The sequence below is a fragment of the Lagopus muta genome, chromosome 21 (genome assembly GCF_023343835.1).
Source record: "Lagopus muta isolate bLagMut1 chromosome 21, bLagMut1 primary, whole genome shotgun sequence".
Taxonomy (NCBI): Eukaryota; Metazoa; Chordata; class Aves; order Galliformes; family Phasianidae; genus Lagopus; species Lagopus muta.
The window spans coordinates 2,698,672-2,716,513 of record NC_064453.1 but is presented as its reverse complement, the minus strand read 5'-3'; the positions used below and the strand labels follow the sequence as shown (position 1 = coordinate 2,716,513).

At 55.1% G+C, this 17,842-nt stretch overlaps 1 protein-coding gene across 5 annotated transcripts in view; it reads left to right on the top strand.

Moving 5' to 3' along the window:
• Positions 1 to 17,842, top strand: part of AGRN (agrin) — a 63,626-nt gene that overhangs the window by 24,026 nt on the left and 21,758 nt on the right. For 4 of the 5 annotated variants that reach the window (XM_048967498.1, XM_048967497.1, XM_048967495.1 and 1 more), the window contains 5 exons: positions 3,806 to 3,853; positions 11,300 to 11,515; positions 12,393 to 12,617; positions 13,639 to 13,863; positions 14,552 to 14,758. In XM_048967498.1, coding sequence (XP_048823455.1) covers positions 3,806 to 3,853; positions 11,300 to 11,515; positions 12,393 to 12,617; positions 13,639 to 13,863; positions 14,552 to 14,758 — 921 coding nt within the window. Of the gene's footprint in view, positions 1 to 1,805; positions 2,936 to 3,805; positions 3,854 to 11,299; positions 11,516 to 12,392; positions 12,618 to 13,638; positions 13,864 to 14,551; positions 14,759 to 17,842 lie in introns of those variants that run through there. The other variant, XM_048967499.1, reaches the window with a different exon arrangement.

Sequence of the window (17,842 nt, the reverse complement as noted above, 5' to 3'; positions counted from 1 at the left end):
GAGATGGAGCCTGCATCTGCAGCTATGGGCTTGGGGACCCCACCTCACCCAGCCCCTTCTGCCCATCGGCTGCATGCTGCCAGCAGCTGTGACCTCCTGGCTGTGAAATCCCAGCAATAAACCCATTAACAGCACCAGCCTTTCCAGTGGCTGGTGACCACACGGAGGCCTTAATGCATCGAACGCTTTCATTTGGAGAAATGGGCGGGGGAAGGATGGATGTACACAAAGATAATGTTTTCTTCCCCGTCATAGAGGAGTAGCAGCTGTGCCTGAGGCTGGGCAGCTCTTGTGAGCCAGGTTTGGGAAGCCTGAGGTGGTTTGTCACCACGGTGGCTCTGTTATATTCTTCTGTCTGGTGTTTCACGGTGCCCAAAGCGTGAAGAGTGTGTGCTGGGGATAACAAACTGATGGTCCACGTGGACCTGGCAAATGTGATGTATCCCCAATGCAGGTGGCTCCTCTGACTGTAAAACCTCATCCGAAATACACAGGGGGCAAAGGTGTGGATGTTGTGCTCTTTGAGGGTGCAGTGGGCTGGAGCTGGAACCTGCCTCCCCCAGGACGTGCATAGGGAGCTCCTGCAGAGCTGCCCCTACGAGTGGCCCCCAATGGCCGGGGTTGGGGGGGAGAAAAGGGGGGGTGCAAGTCCTGCAGCCCCGAGAAGAAAGGGAAGACTGTGCCAGGCTGATTTGCATGTGTAAACATGCACCGGGGGATGCAAATGGCCTCGCTTTGCTTTGGGATTTTGTTTTTCTTCTTTATGGGAAGCCAAGCCTTGCTGGGGAGGGGGGGGAACTGAGTTTCCAGTGAGACCCTGACCCGAAGGGAGCATTGAGGCCATGGGCTGGGCATTGCCGTGCTGCAGGCTCCGGGCACCTGCGTGTGTGGGAGATGCAGAAGGATTCCAAGCTTGGGTGAAGGATTTTGTCACCTGCTTGGTGGTGACCAAGAGGAGGAGAGGGCCGGAGCACTCCGCACCCTTTTATGATGCTGCCGAAATTCCCAGGGAGAATTTTCTGCTCCCGTAGGGCAGCATTTTACCTAGGCATGGGTTTCTTCCTTACCTCCCCAGCTCCGAGCGTACCAGAAGGTGTCATTACACCTCGCTCTCTCTCTAATACGTATCTTTAAAACGGTTGTTATGGTTTTTTTATCGCTGGTTTTCATGCTCCGCTCCGTTTGGCTCCTGGGGGTCCCGGCCCGGGCGGGCGGAGCGGGGAGGGGGCACGGGCAGAGGCGCTGCCGGGGGAGGCATAATGAGTTTTGACAGTGCAGTCCCCGCCTCTCCCAACATCTTTAGTTCACGAATGAAAAGGCGAAGGGGGTGGGGGGAAGAGGCGGAGGAGAGGGATTTTTTTTTTTCCCCTTCCCGTGCTCTCCCGAGGGAGCAGGGCGAGGAGGACCCCGCGCTCCGTCTCGCCGGGAGCAGCGGGATGCTGGCGGGGATGCTCGCAGGTGGCTGCGGCGTGGGGACGAGGGGCGAGGAGCCGAGCTGAGCTCCCGCTGCCTTTGTGCTCCTCGAGCGTTGGGGCAGAGCGCTGCCCGCTGCCTTTGTTCACAGCCGTTCCTGCTCCCATCACGGGCGCGGGCGAAGCGAACGACCCGGCGTCCTTCCTCATCCTCCTTTCTCATCCCTATTGTCGGCTGCCGTTCCTCTCCGGAGGGACCGGGACACCGGAGCTGAACGAGGCGGAGAAACTTCGGGGCGTGGGGCAGGCGGGGACACGCGGTTGCTTGGCTTTTTTCTTCCTTTTCCCTTGTCATTTTATTGTCTGGTGCCGCTCAGCCCTCTGACCGCCCGCGGGTGGATGAGGGCTGAGCGCTGTCACATCGCGAGCATCGCTCCCACCGTCGCTCTCTTGATGCCCGGCTCGGCGAGGGACGGGGACCGCTTTGGGACGGACTGGCATGTCACAGCAGTGTGAGAAGGGGAGCTGGCCCATCCCAGCCACCACGCAGGTGACAGCTGGCAGCGTGCTCCCTGCCGGCGAGGTGACAGCTCGCAGAGGGGGACGAGCGAGGCGGTGGCCCCTTGCTGCTGGCCCGAGGGCTGGGAGGGTGCCGGAGAGCTGGCGAGGCGGCGGGGGAGAGGAGCTGAGCACCAGCAGAGCGGGGATGGATTTGGATTTGCGGTCGCTGTGAGAGGGGCTGCGGTTTGTGGGGGTCCTCCCCAGCCCTGCCTGTGGGGTACGGGATTGGGAGAACTCATCCCAAGGAGCCGCGGCTGCAGGAGGTGCGAGGAGCGTGGAGGGAGCAGCGGCATCCCCGGAGCCATTGAGAGGACGTGGAGGCTGAGAGAGGGGTCTCATGCTGGTCCCCTTCCTGCTGCCCCTCTGCCAGCCCTGCTCGCAGGCACCGGGGTGTGGGGGTGCTGCGGTGGCCCCCCAGCATACTTGTCACCATTCCTGTGGGCTTGGAGGCAGGAGTTGAGCTCTCAGCACTTTTGCTCGTGGTTTCTTTGCCCGCTCTCTGCTGGCACACACGGATTGACGTCTCCCTGGCTGGAAGGGGCATTGCTGAGCACGGGGCTGTGGGGGTCTCTCCGGAAAATGCTCAGACCCATGATGGCAGACGTGGAGATAAACTCTTGGTCCTGAAGGTGCCACCAACCTGCGCTGCCCTCCTGTTCCCTAGAGGATGGGAACCGCTGGGAAAACTGGGGTCTTGCTGCTGCCGAAAAAAGGGGAACAGAGGGCATCTGTGTGAGCCTCGTGGCCGCTCTGCCTTGGATGGATCACCAGCAGGTTGAACTTTAAGCACAGCATGACGGCTTGCCAGTACCCCATGGCACCGGGGGCCTTGGAACGGGACCGGCTGTACCAGCACAAGGTCTCCTTGGTGGTGCGCTACTTCATGATCCCGTGCAACATTTGCCTCATCCTCCTGGCCACCTCCACGCTGGGATTTGCTGTGCTGCTCTTCCTCAATAACTGTAGGTGCTCCCCGGGGGCGTGGGAGGAGCAGGGCAGGGGAGGGGAAGCAGGAGAAGGCTGGGGAGAGGTGGAAGTCCTTCTTCAGTGCTCGGGATGCCAGTCTGCTTCTGGTGTGGCTGAGCATATTGCACGCAGCCACGTGTTGCTGGCTGCTCTGTGGCCTCATCCTTGCACCAGCTTTTCTCCAGGCACACTCCTTGCAATGGTGTCATTGACCTCCTTGATGCTGGAATGCACCTGCAGGGAGGAAAGCCTTCAGGGGATGGGTGGGTCCTCCAGCTTTGGGGTGCACAGCTTCCCTGGGTGTGTGTGCTTGGACAACTGGTAAAAGGTGTGAATACATTGCCAAAGTACTGCCCAGAGAAGGGCAGAGGCAATGGGAGGGGAATGGAGGGGTGGTAAGGAAGCAACGTGTCCCCTCTGCTGCCATGGGTGCATTGCTTACTAGGTGGCAGCTTGACACCGGCTATGGGCTGCTCCTGAGTGAAACTCTTCTGCTTTTCCAAATGCAAAGAGCTGGCTGACAGCAGGGCTGTGCCTCACAGTCCTATGCTCTTGATATTCTGTCTGCCTGTGCTTCTTTGTCCCCTCTTCTTTTCTGGGCTCCCCCGGTGCTGTCCCTGTCCCAAGCAATGGGCTCCACAGTGGGATTTGCACTGCGACCGTGGCCAAATGGCGCAGAGGAGGGCTGCAGCCAGAGATGCTCAGTGATGCCAGCAGGAGAGCCAGGCTCCTGGGGCTGCTCCTGCTGTTCCCTGCTCACTGCAGGTGCTCCATGGCCCCAAATCCACGAGGGAGAGAAGCTGTGGGGGAGGAGGAGTGTGTGCAATAACACTGCTGATAGCTCCTTGTTTTGTTTTTCTTTGCAGATAAGCCCAATAGTTATTTTACCCAGACTCCGCCGACCCCTCGAGATGGTAAGTACACCCCTGCTTCCTGCAGCTTGCTCCCATGAAGGCGAATTGCTGGAGCCTCCCTGACCCAGTGATCTATTTTGTGATCTGTCTGTGCTCAGAGCAGAGCAGCTCGCCGCTCGCCCTCCCTGGGGATGCATTTATCCCTGCGTAAGGAGGGAGGGCAGAGCCTCTGCCCTTCTGCTGCTTGTGTGATGCGTTCTGGAAGTGGGGAAAGGCTGGAGGAGCAGATGGGGCCTCTGCTGTGCTCTGGCAGCGTTGCTGATTCGTCTGCTGAGGTTGTGGGGGCTGGAGAAAGAAAGGGACCTTAGAAAGCAGCAGCGCTGAGCTCGGTGGCTGTGCCGTGTGGATTTTGGGAAAAGGAACTGGGAAGATGGAGGTGCAGAAGTTCTGCAGGCAGGGAGCAAAAAGCAAAGCAAGTGGCACATGTACCTGTGGCATGTGGCCATGCCAGATCCACACATTTGTAGAACTTCGCTTTCTGGCAGCCAATGGGTTTAAAAGCTGCTGGCAGGCAAGCATGTGCTCAGATAATGTCATCATATGAGCCGTGTTTTCTTTGAAAATCAGGCTTCTACTGCCCTGCTTTCTGCTGGCAGGCTCCTTCCCCAGCCACCTTCCCCATCCTCCCTCATCTCATGTGCACAGAGAAGAACCCAGCAGAAAAACTGCAGCCAATTAATAACACGTTTGTTTCTTTCTTTCCTTCTCTGATGGGGGGTGGGGAAGGAGGCGGGGGAGAAACGGATGCTAGATAAAATGTGATTAATCTATAATTGGACCAGAGAAGATATCTAAAGCAAAAATAAAAACGAACGTAGGTGTAACTCCTAGCTTAGGGCTCCAAAATATGAGCAGCCCTGCCCATCCAGATGACATACTCCCAAAGATCTCTGGTCCCCATGGGAGATGGAAAAGTACCACGGTTGGTGCTGTGCCAGGCAAAGTGCCTCCTCCAGGTGCTTGCAAACACCTCCCATGCCCCCCCCCAGGGCAGCACTGCTTGGGCAGGTGCAGCACAGGGTGGGCTGCACCTTTCTGCACCCCCTGGAGCGAGATGAACCGAGAGGGAGGATTCAGTGGGTGTTCTTCCAGCGTCTGTGATGAGTGGTTGGAGCTCTGTTTGTTTGCAGCATCCCTCGGTGGAGCTGCATGCAGGAGATGTGGAGGTTTGTGTTTGCTGTGCTCGCACCATGCCCGTGCACGCTCTGCTCCTGTTCCAGTGAGGAATATGATGGAGCTGTTCTACTGAGCAGCCCTTGTGGATGGGAAAGCTGTGATGGCTTGCTTGGGGTGCCATCTCTTGCTGGTAGTTTGCTTATGGTACCGACCAGCTGTGGGAAAGGCTCAGGTCCCATCCCTGTTAGGCTTGGATGCATCCCAGAAGGCAGAGAGGGTTGAACACCCATTTTGTTTTGGCGACTGGGAATGGAGTGATGTTGGCCCAACATGCCAGGCCTGGGAGCAGCTCTTGATGCTTATTTATGGATGCATAAAAGCAGCAGTGACACATGAGATGGGGACATAAATACAGGGTTTGCAGAGCAGAGCTTGACTGGTCCCAGACATGGAGCTAGGCAGGGAAATGCTGGTGCAGGTGGCTTTCTGTACTGGCTTAGGCAATCAGCTGGTTAGTGCTCTCAATCCTGGATATTGTCTTCTTCTGGCTCTGGAGAACAGATGTTGGGAAATAATTGCTTTGGGCTTGGAAGTCGCATCAGGTGCTCACCTCCCCTTGGTTGCTCTGCAGTTCCTCCATGCACAGGGTCTTCATCACTGCCCCGGGCACTGGAACCCTTTCCAATGCTCAGCCATTGTCTCCATGAGGTCCTTCCTTATGTTCTGTCTAAACTCCTCTGGTGCAGCCTGAGACTGCTTCCTCGTGTCTTATCACTTGTCACCTAGTGTCACCTCCACTTGCACTGGAACTCACTGGTGCAGGTGCAGGGCCCTTGGCTGGTGGGAGGCTGTAAAAGGAGGGGAGGTGGGGAGAGCCTTGGCTGTGGGCTGACTTTGCCTTGCCCTAAGGTATGGTCAGGCATGGGGATAAAGCCTTGAGCTCCTCTTTTCTCAGAGGCAGGTGGCTCTCCAGGCAGTTCTGCACCTGCTCAAGGGGACAGGGAAGGAAATGCTCAGCTAGCCTGGGAGACAAGCCATACAAATCTAACTTAAAATAAAACAGTCTCTTCAATCCTATTCCCTTTGTGCCTGGCAGCACTGGAACACCCTGCTGGTTTTGGCTGCTAATCCTAGCCTAGTCCTCTCTTGACAGGAGCCAATGTGAGACTTGGATCCCACAGAATGAATTGGCAGCGGGGCTGATCCCAGCTGGGAGCAGGGGAAGGTCTTCCATCCTTGGTGTGATGGGGAGCAGGGGGAGATTCGTGCCCCATGTTGGAGCACTGGTGTTCTTTACCTGCTCAGTGTGGAGGAGAGGGAGGGGACGGGAAGAGAAGAGCTGAACCATCCCTTTGGAACAGCAGGGCTCTGCTGGTGGCTGAGCCAGTTTGGAGTGGCGCAGGGTTGCTCTGGAGAGAGGAGAGAAGCTAAACATAGCTCTTCAAAAAAAGCTGAGCAGTAGATAAGGTAGCAGCAGTTATTAGACACCACTTTTGATCTCTTGAGAGCATTTTCCTCTCCATTTACAGTGAGGCTTGAGCTTTCTCTTGGGGATCAATTTATGTTCTTTCATGTAATGTGGCTTAAGTGTTAGAGGAGAAGCAGATGGGGGACCTGCAAAGGTGTTCCTGCTTTTCCGTGCATAAAGTCCTTGATGAGATTGCAGTCTTTGAGCCTTACCTTGTTGCCCCCACATCTGTGCCCCATGTCTCTCAAGACAAAGCATTTAGCATTGGAGCCTTGTGACAAAGCAGCGGCATCAAATAGGGCTTCATCTTTTCTTCCCCTTGGCCGTGCTGTACTGAAGTTGTTGCATGAAGCTTGCATCACTGCAAGCTGCCAACTTAGGAAACACTGCCAGGCTCTGTGCTTTGCAAGAGGTTGTGCTGACCAGTGAATGCTGCTTTTGTAGGAGTGTGTCCCAGTGTCACGGTGGCACAGCGTCACTGTTTTGGTGATGGAGAGGTGTTTGTCAAGAGCAGAAGCTGTAGGTGTGCAGGGCGATGCTTGTGGGCAGCCAGCTGGATGCCACACTTGAGGTTTGGGTGAGATCCTTGCAGCCAGCATGAGCAAACCTTGCAGAAAGGCTCTGCCGTGCAGCCTTGGGAAAGGGCAGCAAAGGGCAGCAAAGGGCAGCGTGCTGTGTTGGCCTGTCAGCACAGATGGGGATGGGCTACGGACCCGCTGCAGCTGGGGAGGAGCTGTGTTCCCTGCGGGCACCCAGCTGGCTGCTCCTCATCTTCCTGCTTTGTAAACACCCCGCTCTGCAGTACAGAGCTGGTGGGAGAAGCTTGGAATGATGCATGGGTGTTTTCCCCTCGCCTCTTGGTGCAGGCTGCATCCCAGCTGGGCGGGCGCCGGCTGCCATCAAGCTTTGGGTTTTGCTGCTGTGCTGGGGCAGAGCCTGCTCCCCAGGGGAGCCTGTGTGCTCTCAGTGCACTGGGTCAGGCAGAACCCCGCTGCTGGGGCTCCTTCCCATCACGCTCCCCTCCCTGATGAATCCTCCCAGTGATTCGGAGCCACGACATCTTGCTGCGAGCCGCACTCACAGCGGGGCTCTGACAGATTAATGAGGGAGCCTTTTAAGATGGTGTTTGATTCACAAGAGCAGCTTTGATGTCTCAGAGCCCAAGGAGGTGATGCTTTCACCTCCCTCTGCCCTGTCCGCCCCCGGCACCACCTTCACCTTGCTCACCACCGCCTCCAGCCACAAGATTTTGCTTTCAGATCTTCCAAACGATCAGCTTTCGCTTGTCTTAATTATAGAAACACGAAGGCAGCCCTGCTCTGCTGCAGGGGCTGGGCTGTGTGCTCCAGGTGGGAGCTGGGGCTGAGGTGCTTCGCTCAGATTCGGATCCTGGTGGTTTTAGGAAGGGATGGGATGGGTTTTAGGATGGGGAGCTTCAAGGGGCTCCCCATGGCTGTGACCGGGGAAGGCTGGAGCCGGTAGGGTTGCGCCCCAGAGCATCCCAGGCGTTCAGCATAGGCGTTCCCAAGCAGGGTTGGGTGATGCTGCCTGCCAGCCCCATCTCAGAGCCCAGACCCGCCGGGTTAAGCGCGGCCCTGCCAATTCTGGGCGGTGTGAATGTTGTCGTGCTGTGGTGATGGGGCAGGCGGCTCCGCTGTCTCGCCAAGCAAGTAATTAATATTGATGGCAAGGAGGGTGGGCCCGGAGCAGGCGATGCGCTCAGACGGGCCTCGGCGGGAGCGCGGGCCTCGCGCGTCTCCATGGCAACGCGCATCAGGCTCATGCAGAATTCATGTCAGCCGCGCTGTCCTGATGCACCGCTGCTCCTCGGCCTGATGGTTGAGGTTGAGAAAAGCCTCCAGGAGCACCAAGCCCTACTGCCAGCCTGGCTTGCTGAATGTCATCACTGAGCCGCATCCGTTTGTGCTGCATCCATGTGTCCGAAATGCCTCAGGGCTGGGGTTCCGCTGCCTCGGGTAGATTGCAAGGCTCAGCCATCCTCTTGTGCTCATCCTTACCCTTTCCATGAAGAAATTTGCTTATCTGTACTATTTTGTGAAGAAATTTACACGCCTGCTCCCTTTCCATGGAAGAAATTCACTCCTCACCCTTGGCATGAAGAGATTTGCCCATCTTTATTCTCTCCATGAAGAAATTTGGTCATCGTTACCCTTTCCATGATGAAATTTGCTCATCCTTACCCCTTCCATGAAAAAAGTAACTTATCCTTACCCCTTTCAAGAAGAAATTTGCTCATCCATACCCTTTACATGAAGAAAGTTTGCTCCTTGCCTTTTGCATGAAGAAATTCCCCCATCCTTGCCTTTTCCATGAAGAAATTCCCCCATCCTTGCCTTTTCCATGAAGAAATTCCCCCATCCATACCCTCTCCATGAAGAAATTTGCCCTTCCTCCAGGAGTGCTGCCCACCACAACCAGCTTCCTGACTGCCCCATGGTGCTGGCTTCACCACTTTCATGGAGGGATCCAGCTGTGATGGCTGTATTTGGGACATGACAAGCCACCATGGTGAGCTCCCCATCCTTGGGGAGAAGGTGGGAATGGTGGTAGGTGGGACGCAGCCCCCTGTGGCCCTGAGGTGAAGAGGCAATCTGCTTCATGATGCGGCTCCAGTGTTGTTTTTTATTTAGTTAGTTTGGGATTTGGGTATTGGGACGTTTCTTCTCTGTAATGGCAATGATCATAACTACAACGTGAATGCTTTGGGCTTATTAGGTAGAGCTTTTTACCTCGAGATCTTGAACCATTTGACAAAGCCAGCTTGTTTCTTATCCCTACTGCTTTTGTTGAGCTGTTTACCTATTGACACCAGGGACCTGGTGATTGTTATCATTTAGGTTCTTTTGCATATCAATGAGCCAAGGCATTTCTTTTAGTGAGCTGGGGAGCAGGCATGGGGTGCTTGATTTCCCACTCTTCCTCCTCTCACATCAGTTATGGTCACGCTTCTTGCATCCTCCCAGATAAAATTAGAGAGGTGCTTGGGAAGGAGGAGGCTGCCTCTGAATCTCAGTCTGTTCCACCTCCCGCGTCTGGCAGGGGAATTAAGGCAGTTGGTTTTATTCTGATGGGTTCTGAGCTCATATCATCCAAACGCACCGCAGCGTGGGGTGGGTGAGGTTTAAATCCATCTGCTGGAAACAAATAGGCTTCCTCACTGGTAGCAATGGTGGTGATTAGAAGTGAAAGGAACTTAAACAAGCAATTTGCCTGTCACAGTTTGTTTCTGGTTTGAAGTGTTTGCGCATCTTGCTTTGCTTCTTGGACTGATCAGTGATGCAGGGTCCTTATCCCCTGTGTGCCTGGCTGCCCATGCTGTGCACTGATGGAGCTTGCTGGGATATTTACCTTCCTCTTTGTGCTTGGAGATAAATGGATGTTCTTCACTATGTCTTTTGTTTGTATGGTGGCCTCTGATATTCCTGGTGTGTTTACGGAGTTCTAGACAGAAGAATAGACAGACTTCAATTCTGATAAAATACCAGTGTTCATTATGTAGCCTGACTCATTTAACTTTGCAATGCCTTGTTGCCTTTTTGTCATTTGCCATTTCTTTTACCACTTGAAATTGAGACATTCTCAAATACAGCGGGCAACACGAGTACAAAGCAGGTTGCTTTAAAAGTGGTCCAACCAAGCGTGGCACCAGATCTGAACAACCGTGTTAAAAATTCCCTTGGAGATGGGTCAAGACCACTCGTGGAGTTGTGGCTTAATTGGCGTTGTTGTCCAGTTGGCTGCAGGCATGGAGGGCAAAGCGAGACGGATGCATGAGCTGGACTGGGGGACCTTTAAAGGCCTCTTCCAACTCGAATAATTCTGCAGTTCTATGACTTGCTGTGCAAAACTTGTGGCCTGGGTCTATGGGAAGGGGCCTCTTTGCCCTCTGGTGTTTTCCTGCCCTGCACACCCAGCACCACAGGAAGGGGTTGGAGGAGTCACCACTTGTCCTGCTGTTCCCATTCCTTGCTTACCATCCTCCCCTGCATCCTCTAATCTCAAAGCTCAACAGGCTTATCAGCAGTTGTAAGAACGGAAGAGGGAGAGAAAGAGCAGCAATGAAAGAGCAGGAGAGACTATCCAGAGCGCTTCGTAAAAATGATAAATTGCTTTTAGATATTGGGCAGGAGAGAAAGAGAGTTCTTTTTTATTTGATGATATTAGTCTCTTAGTGGCACATTGTTGCTGTGCATATGAGCTCGAAATCTCAAGGCAGTCCAAGGCAAACGCCCGGGAATTGAAGTGTAAATGAGCCACTGTCGAGCTCATTTTATTTTGCCTTTTATGATTTCTTGTTCTGCCATTATGTAGGTCAATCTCTATCTCTAATGTACGCTGTGTACGCGGTGGTGAGACACACAGGCTGCCCGGTACTGGCAGAAAGCTCCAGCATCTCTTGCTCCCTCTGTCTCACCTGCGTCAGCTGAGTTTGGGGACATCCATCCTGTCCATTCCTCCCCTGAATGTAAAATTTGCATTCCTTCCTGCATTAGCAATTCAGATGCTGAACTGGTCTGTGCTGGCTGCTCTGATTAGTGGATGCGATAAAGAGATTCGAGCATCTCCTCCTGGAGGGCCTCCAGCCACGTGATTCAGTTGCTTTGCATAAATGACAACGAATAAAGCGGCGTGTGCGGGACGACCTGTCCCACGCGGGGACCGTTCCTTGGTTCTCCTTTCTCCTACCAGTTGACAAGGTGACATCTGAAGATGGCACCCTCCTCCTCCCTGTGCCATCGTCCTCTACGACTGAAACTTTGTGAGCTGCAGCCCCCCGAGCCAGGCTCTGCCCCCTATCTTGGGTGTCCCGTGGCTCAGGTGTCCCCTATCTCTGTCCCCAGCCTGCCGAGGGATGCTGTGTGGGTTTGGGGCGGTGTGCGAGCGCAGCCCCACCGACCCCTCCCAAGCCTCCTGTGTCTGCAAGAAGACAGCTTGCCCTGTGGTGGTGGCTCCTGTCTGTGGCTCCGACTATTCCACCTACAGCAACGAGTGTGAGCTGGAGAAAGCCCAGTGCAACCAGCAGAGGCGGATCAAGGTCATCAGCAAGGGACCATGCGGTGAGCACAAAGCGGGGCTGCGTCCCCTCTTGCAGATGGATGTGCAAGGCTGGGGGTGCTCCTCCAAATCCCACAGCATCGTCTGGGGCTGGAGATGCTCCGAGGACAAAGCTGACGGGAAGGGACAAGGAGAGAACCACCAGCAGTGCTTAATAATAAGCAGGCAGGCTGATGGCCTGAGGGCTTTGCAGAGATGCAGGGCAGACTCGGGGGAGCAGCCCCCTCTCATCCATCTCCACTTCCCCACCGTGACTCAGCCCTGCGGCTGCAAGCACAGGCAGGATGGGCTGATGAAAGCCCTTTCCCAGCCTGGCATTCACCAGCTGGGAGCAAGGAGCTGTGTAAATGAGACCCAGTCTCCTCGTCTCAGAGTAAATTAACTTGACCTTTCTCGCATGCAGTGCGCTGGCTTGCAATAAATCTGCACCCGGCTTCCCTGCTGGGGCTTTCAGCAGAGAGGGGAGAGCGCCGAGTGACTTATTTAAAATAATCATCATAAAAAAGTGACAAATTAAGAAGGGGGGGGGGGGAAAATAAAAAAAAAGCTGGCAAATACACCATAGCCCTGCCCTGTCAGAGAGGAAATTGCTCCTTAAGCTCTTCCTCTAATTACAGTTTGCAGGAGGTGCCTTAAGGACCCTCATTCTGCTTAAAGAGATGCTGGCAGTGAGGAGCCGGGGGGTGCAGCCAGTGTGGGGGGAGCTCCCCTTCCCCACGCACTGTGGTTAAGGCTGAGTTTTGCACACTTTGGGTTGGATGCAACTGGCTGCTTCAACATCAGCAGTGGACGGCAGCACCCACCGAAGCCAAGGGCAGGATGGTGCTGGGTCACCGCTGCTGCTGGAGGCAACGCTTTCACTATGCACCCTCTCCTCAGGCTCCAAGGACCCCTGTGCAGAGGTGACGTGCAGCTTTGGCAGCACATGTGTCCGTTCTGCAGACGGCCAGACGGCCAGGTGCGTGTGCCCTGCATCCTGCAGCGGGGTGGCAGAGAGCATCGTCTGCGGCAGCGACGGCAAGGACTACCGCAGCGAGTGTGACCTCAACAAGCACGCCTGTGACAAGCAGGAGAACGTCTTCAAGAAGTTTGATGGAGCCTGTGGTGAGTGCCCTGGTCCCCAGTGGGTGTCGCATGGCAAGTGGTTCTTGCGTCGGGACAAGTGGAAATGGGAAGGGCTGGGGGGAAAAGCTCAGCCACTCCAAGGATGTCTTGTGATGACTGTGGATGCTTGTAATTAAAAGCAACTGTATTCATTAGGAAAGCCATGAGATCAGCCAGGACACGTGCCAGGCCCTTGTTTGTCCCTGGGGGAAGGAGTGTGAGTGTGTGCTTGGGAAGGCTGCAGAGCTGGAAGAGCATGAGTTGTGCATTCGCCACTCAGCCCCAAGTGGGGTGAGATGGGCACAGGTCAGGAGCGTCATGTTGGGTGCTCCTCTTTTCTAGGGCAGAGGGGAGGCTTTGGGCAGCACTCAGAGATATCTGAAATGCTGTGCAGTCCCCAGGATGATGTCTGTGCAGCTCCCCACCCCACTGTGTTGTCTCATCTCCTCAGCCAGACCACATCCCTCACTTACCTGCAGCGTTTTGGCTCTACACAAAGCATTCTGGTGTTTTTGTTGGGTTTGTAGAGGTCTCAGCAGGGGTTACACATCCCTGCTGCGATTCAGAACAGCAGTGAGCCCTGGCAGCATTTGCCAGAAGGGAAACAGGAGATGGATAGGGCAGGTCCTGCGGGAGCTCCTTCATTTCCATGATTGCTGCACGTGCTGAGATAGGCAAAGCAAAAGGCTTCATCTGCAACCCTGTCCACTGCAGCCTCCTCCCTCTTCCAGGAAGGGATGGCATCGTTGCTTCTCTTTGTCAGCCCGACTCTCTGGTAAATGCAGGGATTTCAGATAGCAGGATTAAAGAGTGGAAACGCTCGGAAAAATGAAGTGCTCCTCCTATCTGATGGTTGCCTTGGAAAGGGCAGGCAGCTCTGCGATACGAGTCAGTCCTAAAGGGGGGCCCAGCACCCCCTGAGCCCTGACGGGGACACAAAGAGTGGGACAGTGTGATTTGGAAGCGCTGCCTAGGCAGGATGTTCGCTGACTCCTCTCTCCTCCTCCCATTGCTCTATTAGACCCCTGTAAGGGCATCCTCAACGACATGAACCGCGTGTGCCGGGTGAATCCCCGCACGCGCCGGGTGGAGCTGCTCTCCCGCCCCGAGAACTGTCCCTCGAAGCGGGAGCCAGTGTGCGGTGACGACGGGGTGACGTACGCCAGCGAGTGTGTGATGGGGCGCACGGGGGCCATCCGGGGGCTGGAGATCCAGAAGGTTCGCTCCGGGCAGTGCCAGCACCAGGGTGAGTTTTGAAAAACCTCCTGGTTTGGTTTTTTTTTCCCTCTATGCTCACAGAAAGGAGAGCGTCCCTTTCAGGTCGAGGGAGGTGATCCTCCCCCTCTACTCTGCCTTGGTAAGGCCTCATCTGGAGCACTGCGTCCAGTTCTGGGCTCCCCAGTACAAAAAAGACAGGGATCTCTTGGAAAGAGTCCAGCGGAGGGCCACGAAGATGGTGAAGGGCCTGGAGCATCTCCCCTATGAGGAAAGGCTGAGTGAACTGGGTCTGTTCAGCCTTGAGAAAAGGAGACTGAGAGGGGACCTGATCCAGGTCTATAAATATCTGAGGTGTGGGGGGCAGAATGGTGAGGCCGGACTCTTTTCAGTGGTGAGTGGAGACAGGACAAGGGGAAATGGCCAGAAACTGCAGCATAGGAAGTTCTGCACCAATGTGCACAAGAACTTCTTTACAGTGAGGTGATGGAGCACTGGAACAGGTTGCCCAGGGAGGTGGTGGAGTCTCCTTCTCTGGAGATGTTCAAGACCTGCCTGGATGCCGACCTGTGCTACCTGGTGTAGGGAACCTGCTTTGGCAGGGGGTTGGACTCGATGATCTCTGGAGGTCCCTTCCAGCCCCTACAATTCTGTGATTCTGTGATTTTCTGAGGGACACATCGCCGGGGATGCGACACATCTCTCTATTCCTTTCCCAGACAAATGCAAAGATGAATGCAAGTTCAATGCTGTCTGCCTGAACCGCCGTGGCGCGGCGCGCTGCTCCTGCGACCGCATCACTTGCGATGGCGCCTACCGGCCTGTCTGCGCCCGCGACAGCCGCACCTACAGCAACGACTGCGAGCGGCAGAAAGCCGAGTGCCACCAGAAAACTGCCATCCCAGTGAAGCACAGCGGACCCTGTGGTAAGCCTGCACCTCTCCTCCTCTTGCACCCAGCCTGCGTCCGTCCCACGCAGGCTCAGCTGGGAAGCCCGCAGGTAAGTGGTGGTTGGGTTCCCACCTCGCAGCGAGCCCCAGGATCTCAATTTTACAGCCAACCCAGTGCCTGCTCCTCGTGCTCTTTTTCCTTCCAGCAGTCGACAGTCTTATGTATGTCTGTGTCTTGTCTCTGTCTGATGTTCTCGCTACAGTGGGGAGCAACCGTGTGTGTTGAGCACGTGACATAGCTGTGGTGCCCATCAGCTCCTCTCCATCACCACTCATTCCCCTCCCAGGGTAGTGCCAGCCCCTGCTCCTGCCATGCTTCCCTTCCATGCCCACCCCTCTCAGCTCCAGGTCCTCCAGCAGGAACGCTCTCCAGAGGACTCGCCGTGGCTTTGTCTCATCTCTGGGAGAAGCTTTTGTATGTGCCAGAAGGGGTCCTTGGGATGTTGGGAACATTCCGTCTTAAAATGACTGCATGGCACCTGAAGGAAGTTGAACGCAGTCATTGAATTGAGTTGGAGGACCGGTTGTTTCAGCTTGGATTTGTTTTTACTGGAGGCACAGAACTGTGTCCTGTTTTAAGCTGATGTTTTATAAGGTGTTGGGTGCTTCAGACCTTCTGAAATGCTTGGAAATTCAGCCTGGTGCATTGGGTTTGTTGGGTTGGTTTTGTGCTCCTGCGGTAGGTTTTAATCCTGCCAGGCTCAGCTGCTGGAAAATCATTTGTCAGGCTCCCAAAATCACACTTAATATAATGACAACTGTTATTTTTAATCACCCACTTCAGTGTGCTTCTGGCTGCTGGATGATAACGAGTCAGATCCCCAAGTCCTTTCTGGGCAGGAAAAGCACTTCTCAGTCCTTCACCTCCTGTGTCCCTGGAAGCTGCTGGGGATGCCAGCTGCCCTGGATGTGGGAGGGAGAGGAGGATGGGGACAATCAAGGACCAAATTTCCCATGGCATCCCAAATTTCCAGGGCAAGCGGAGAGCTATTGCTGAGAGCTGCCCTGCTGCCAGGCTGCCATCCTTCCCACTGCACCCATGAAGTGAGCACAGTGGGATGTGCTCCCTGTGCACCTGTCCATTCCCTCTCCGTCGTATTCTCTGTTATTTCATCCCCCCTCTCAGATCCTCTCCCTCTGGGTCAGTGCTTTCCAGAGGGCAGGCTGTGAACACAGCAGCAACATTTTAACCTCACACACAGCTCTTTTCCAGCAGCAGGGCAAAGGAGGCAAAGCCAAACAAAACAGCTCAGACCCTGGTTTTAATCTTTCTCTGCTTTCATACCACGATGGGACAGCTGAGAAAGGAGGGCTGGGATGACATGCCAGGAGGTGGAGGGAAGGTGGCTGTAGTTGCATCTGTCTTTTCCTCCCTGCCTCTTTTTGCTCTCTTTCTCTCCCCCTCCGCTCTCTCTCTCTTTCCTTTTTCGTCTGTCTTGTGTTTTACAGTGTTGCCTGTTTGGAGGAAGGAGTTGTGTCCTCGCAGCACCCTTCTACTCCCTACCTGGACATCTCTGCTAGGAGGTCGGCTTTCTCCCCTTCTCCATAGCCAGTGCCAGCCCTGGCCTCTCCCCATTGCTCCCTTCCTCTCCAGTTTTCCTTAAGAGTCCTGGAACAGAGAGGTTTCCCCTGTTCTGCTCCCATCCCCTTGACCCGCACGCTTCCTGCCGGAATGGAGGATGCTGACTGTGCCTTGATCCTTAGAGGCAGATGAGAGTGGGAGGAGAGGTGGGTGGTACGAGACCCCACTCCTCTGTGAGCCGATACCTCTGGACTGCTCCCAGTTGCTCTCACCTCTCCTTTCACCCCTGACTAACCCACTCCCTTCCCTGCCTCCTGCTTCCCCAGCCCTTGCATCAGCCAGGATGCGTAACAAGCAGTGTGCTTCTTCCATGCCTCAATTTCCCTGCCTGCAGGATGGAGAAGGGATGACAGCAGGGCTTGATTATAGCATAGCCAAAGGTCCTTGCTTGCTCTCTCCTCATTATATCCACTCATCAAAATTGGTGCCAGAACCCCCCACTGACTTCTGCAGGTGCCCAGGGCTGCATTTTGGGTTTCTCTCTCCATACAAGCATGCTGCCTTTGTGTGTTTGGGGATATGGTTATGGTACGTGTGTTGTGTTTTGTGTTGAACACAAGCAGGAGATGTGAGCAGCACCACAGGGCGAAGCACTGTGGGGAGCAGTTCCTGCTCCTTGGGAGCTGCTTGTAAACCCTTCAGCCACAGGGAAGTTGAGGACAGGCAGGGAAGGGCCGGGTGAGAGCAGTAACCACATGTCTCAATTGCTCTCCTGTTCCTTTGCAGCCTCTTGGCTCTGAGCTTTGAGTTGGCAGGGACTTCCCAAAGGGCCAGACCCCAAATTCTGACCTGTTTATGCCCAAGTTTTGGACTGTTCTCTCGTTGGTTCACAGCGTGCAGCCAAGCTCCTGAGGGCTCAAGCTTTGATCCCGTTCTGCAGCTGCATCACATTGGTCCTTGCAGAGGAGGAAGGCAGAGTGTTGCCCCTTCCTACCCCCTGTGCTGCCCACTGGGGCTGTGCTGCATCTTCTGCTGCATCCATCTCAACTCAGCCACCCTGTCTGTTCCCACATCCTTCTTGTTGATGTGTCCTTGTCCGTGTCCAGCATGTGTTACATTGATGTCCTTTCCTTGCTCTGGGTCCTCGGGGCTTTTGTGATGAATCACAGGAACGGGTTTCTGGGCAGTGCTGGGGCACTGCTGGCTTTTGGCTGCCCACGGTGGATGAAGGGTAATGGAACATGGGGGATTTCCCCCAGAGCCTTGCAGAACTCTGCCAGGAGGCTCAGCATTGCCTTTTTGCTGCCAGCCACCAGAAGGGTTGGCTGCTCACCTTCTCACTACTGGGCATCTTGTGGGGAAGGATGCCAGCTGCTCGGCTGACTTTGATGGAGTAGCTCCATTATGAGAGCAGAGGGCATGGCTGCCTCTCAGCCCGCAGCCCATGCAGTGGGGCATCCTCAGGGCTCTGCTCCCTGAGCCAGGTGCTGGAGGACTGGGATGATGTAAGGACAGTGGCTCTTCATCCTGCCCCACCA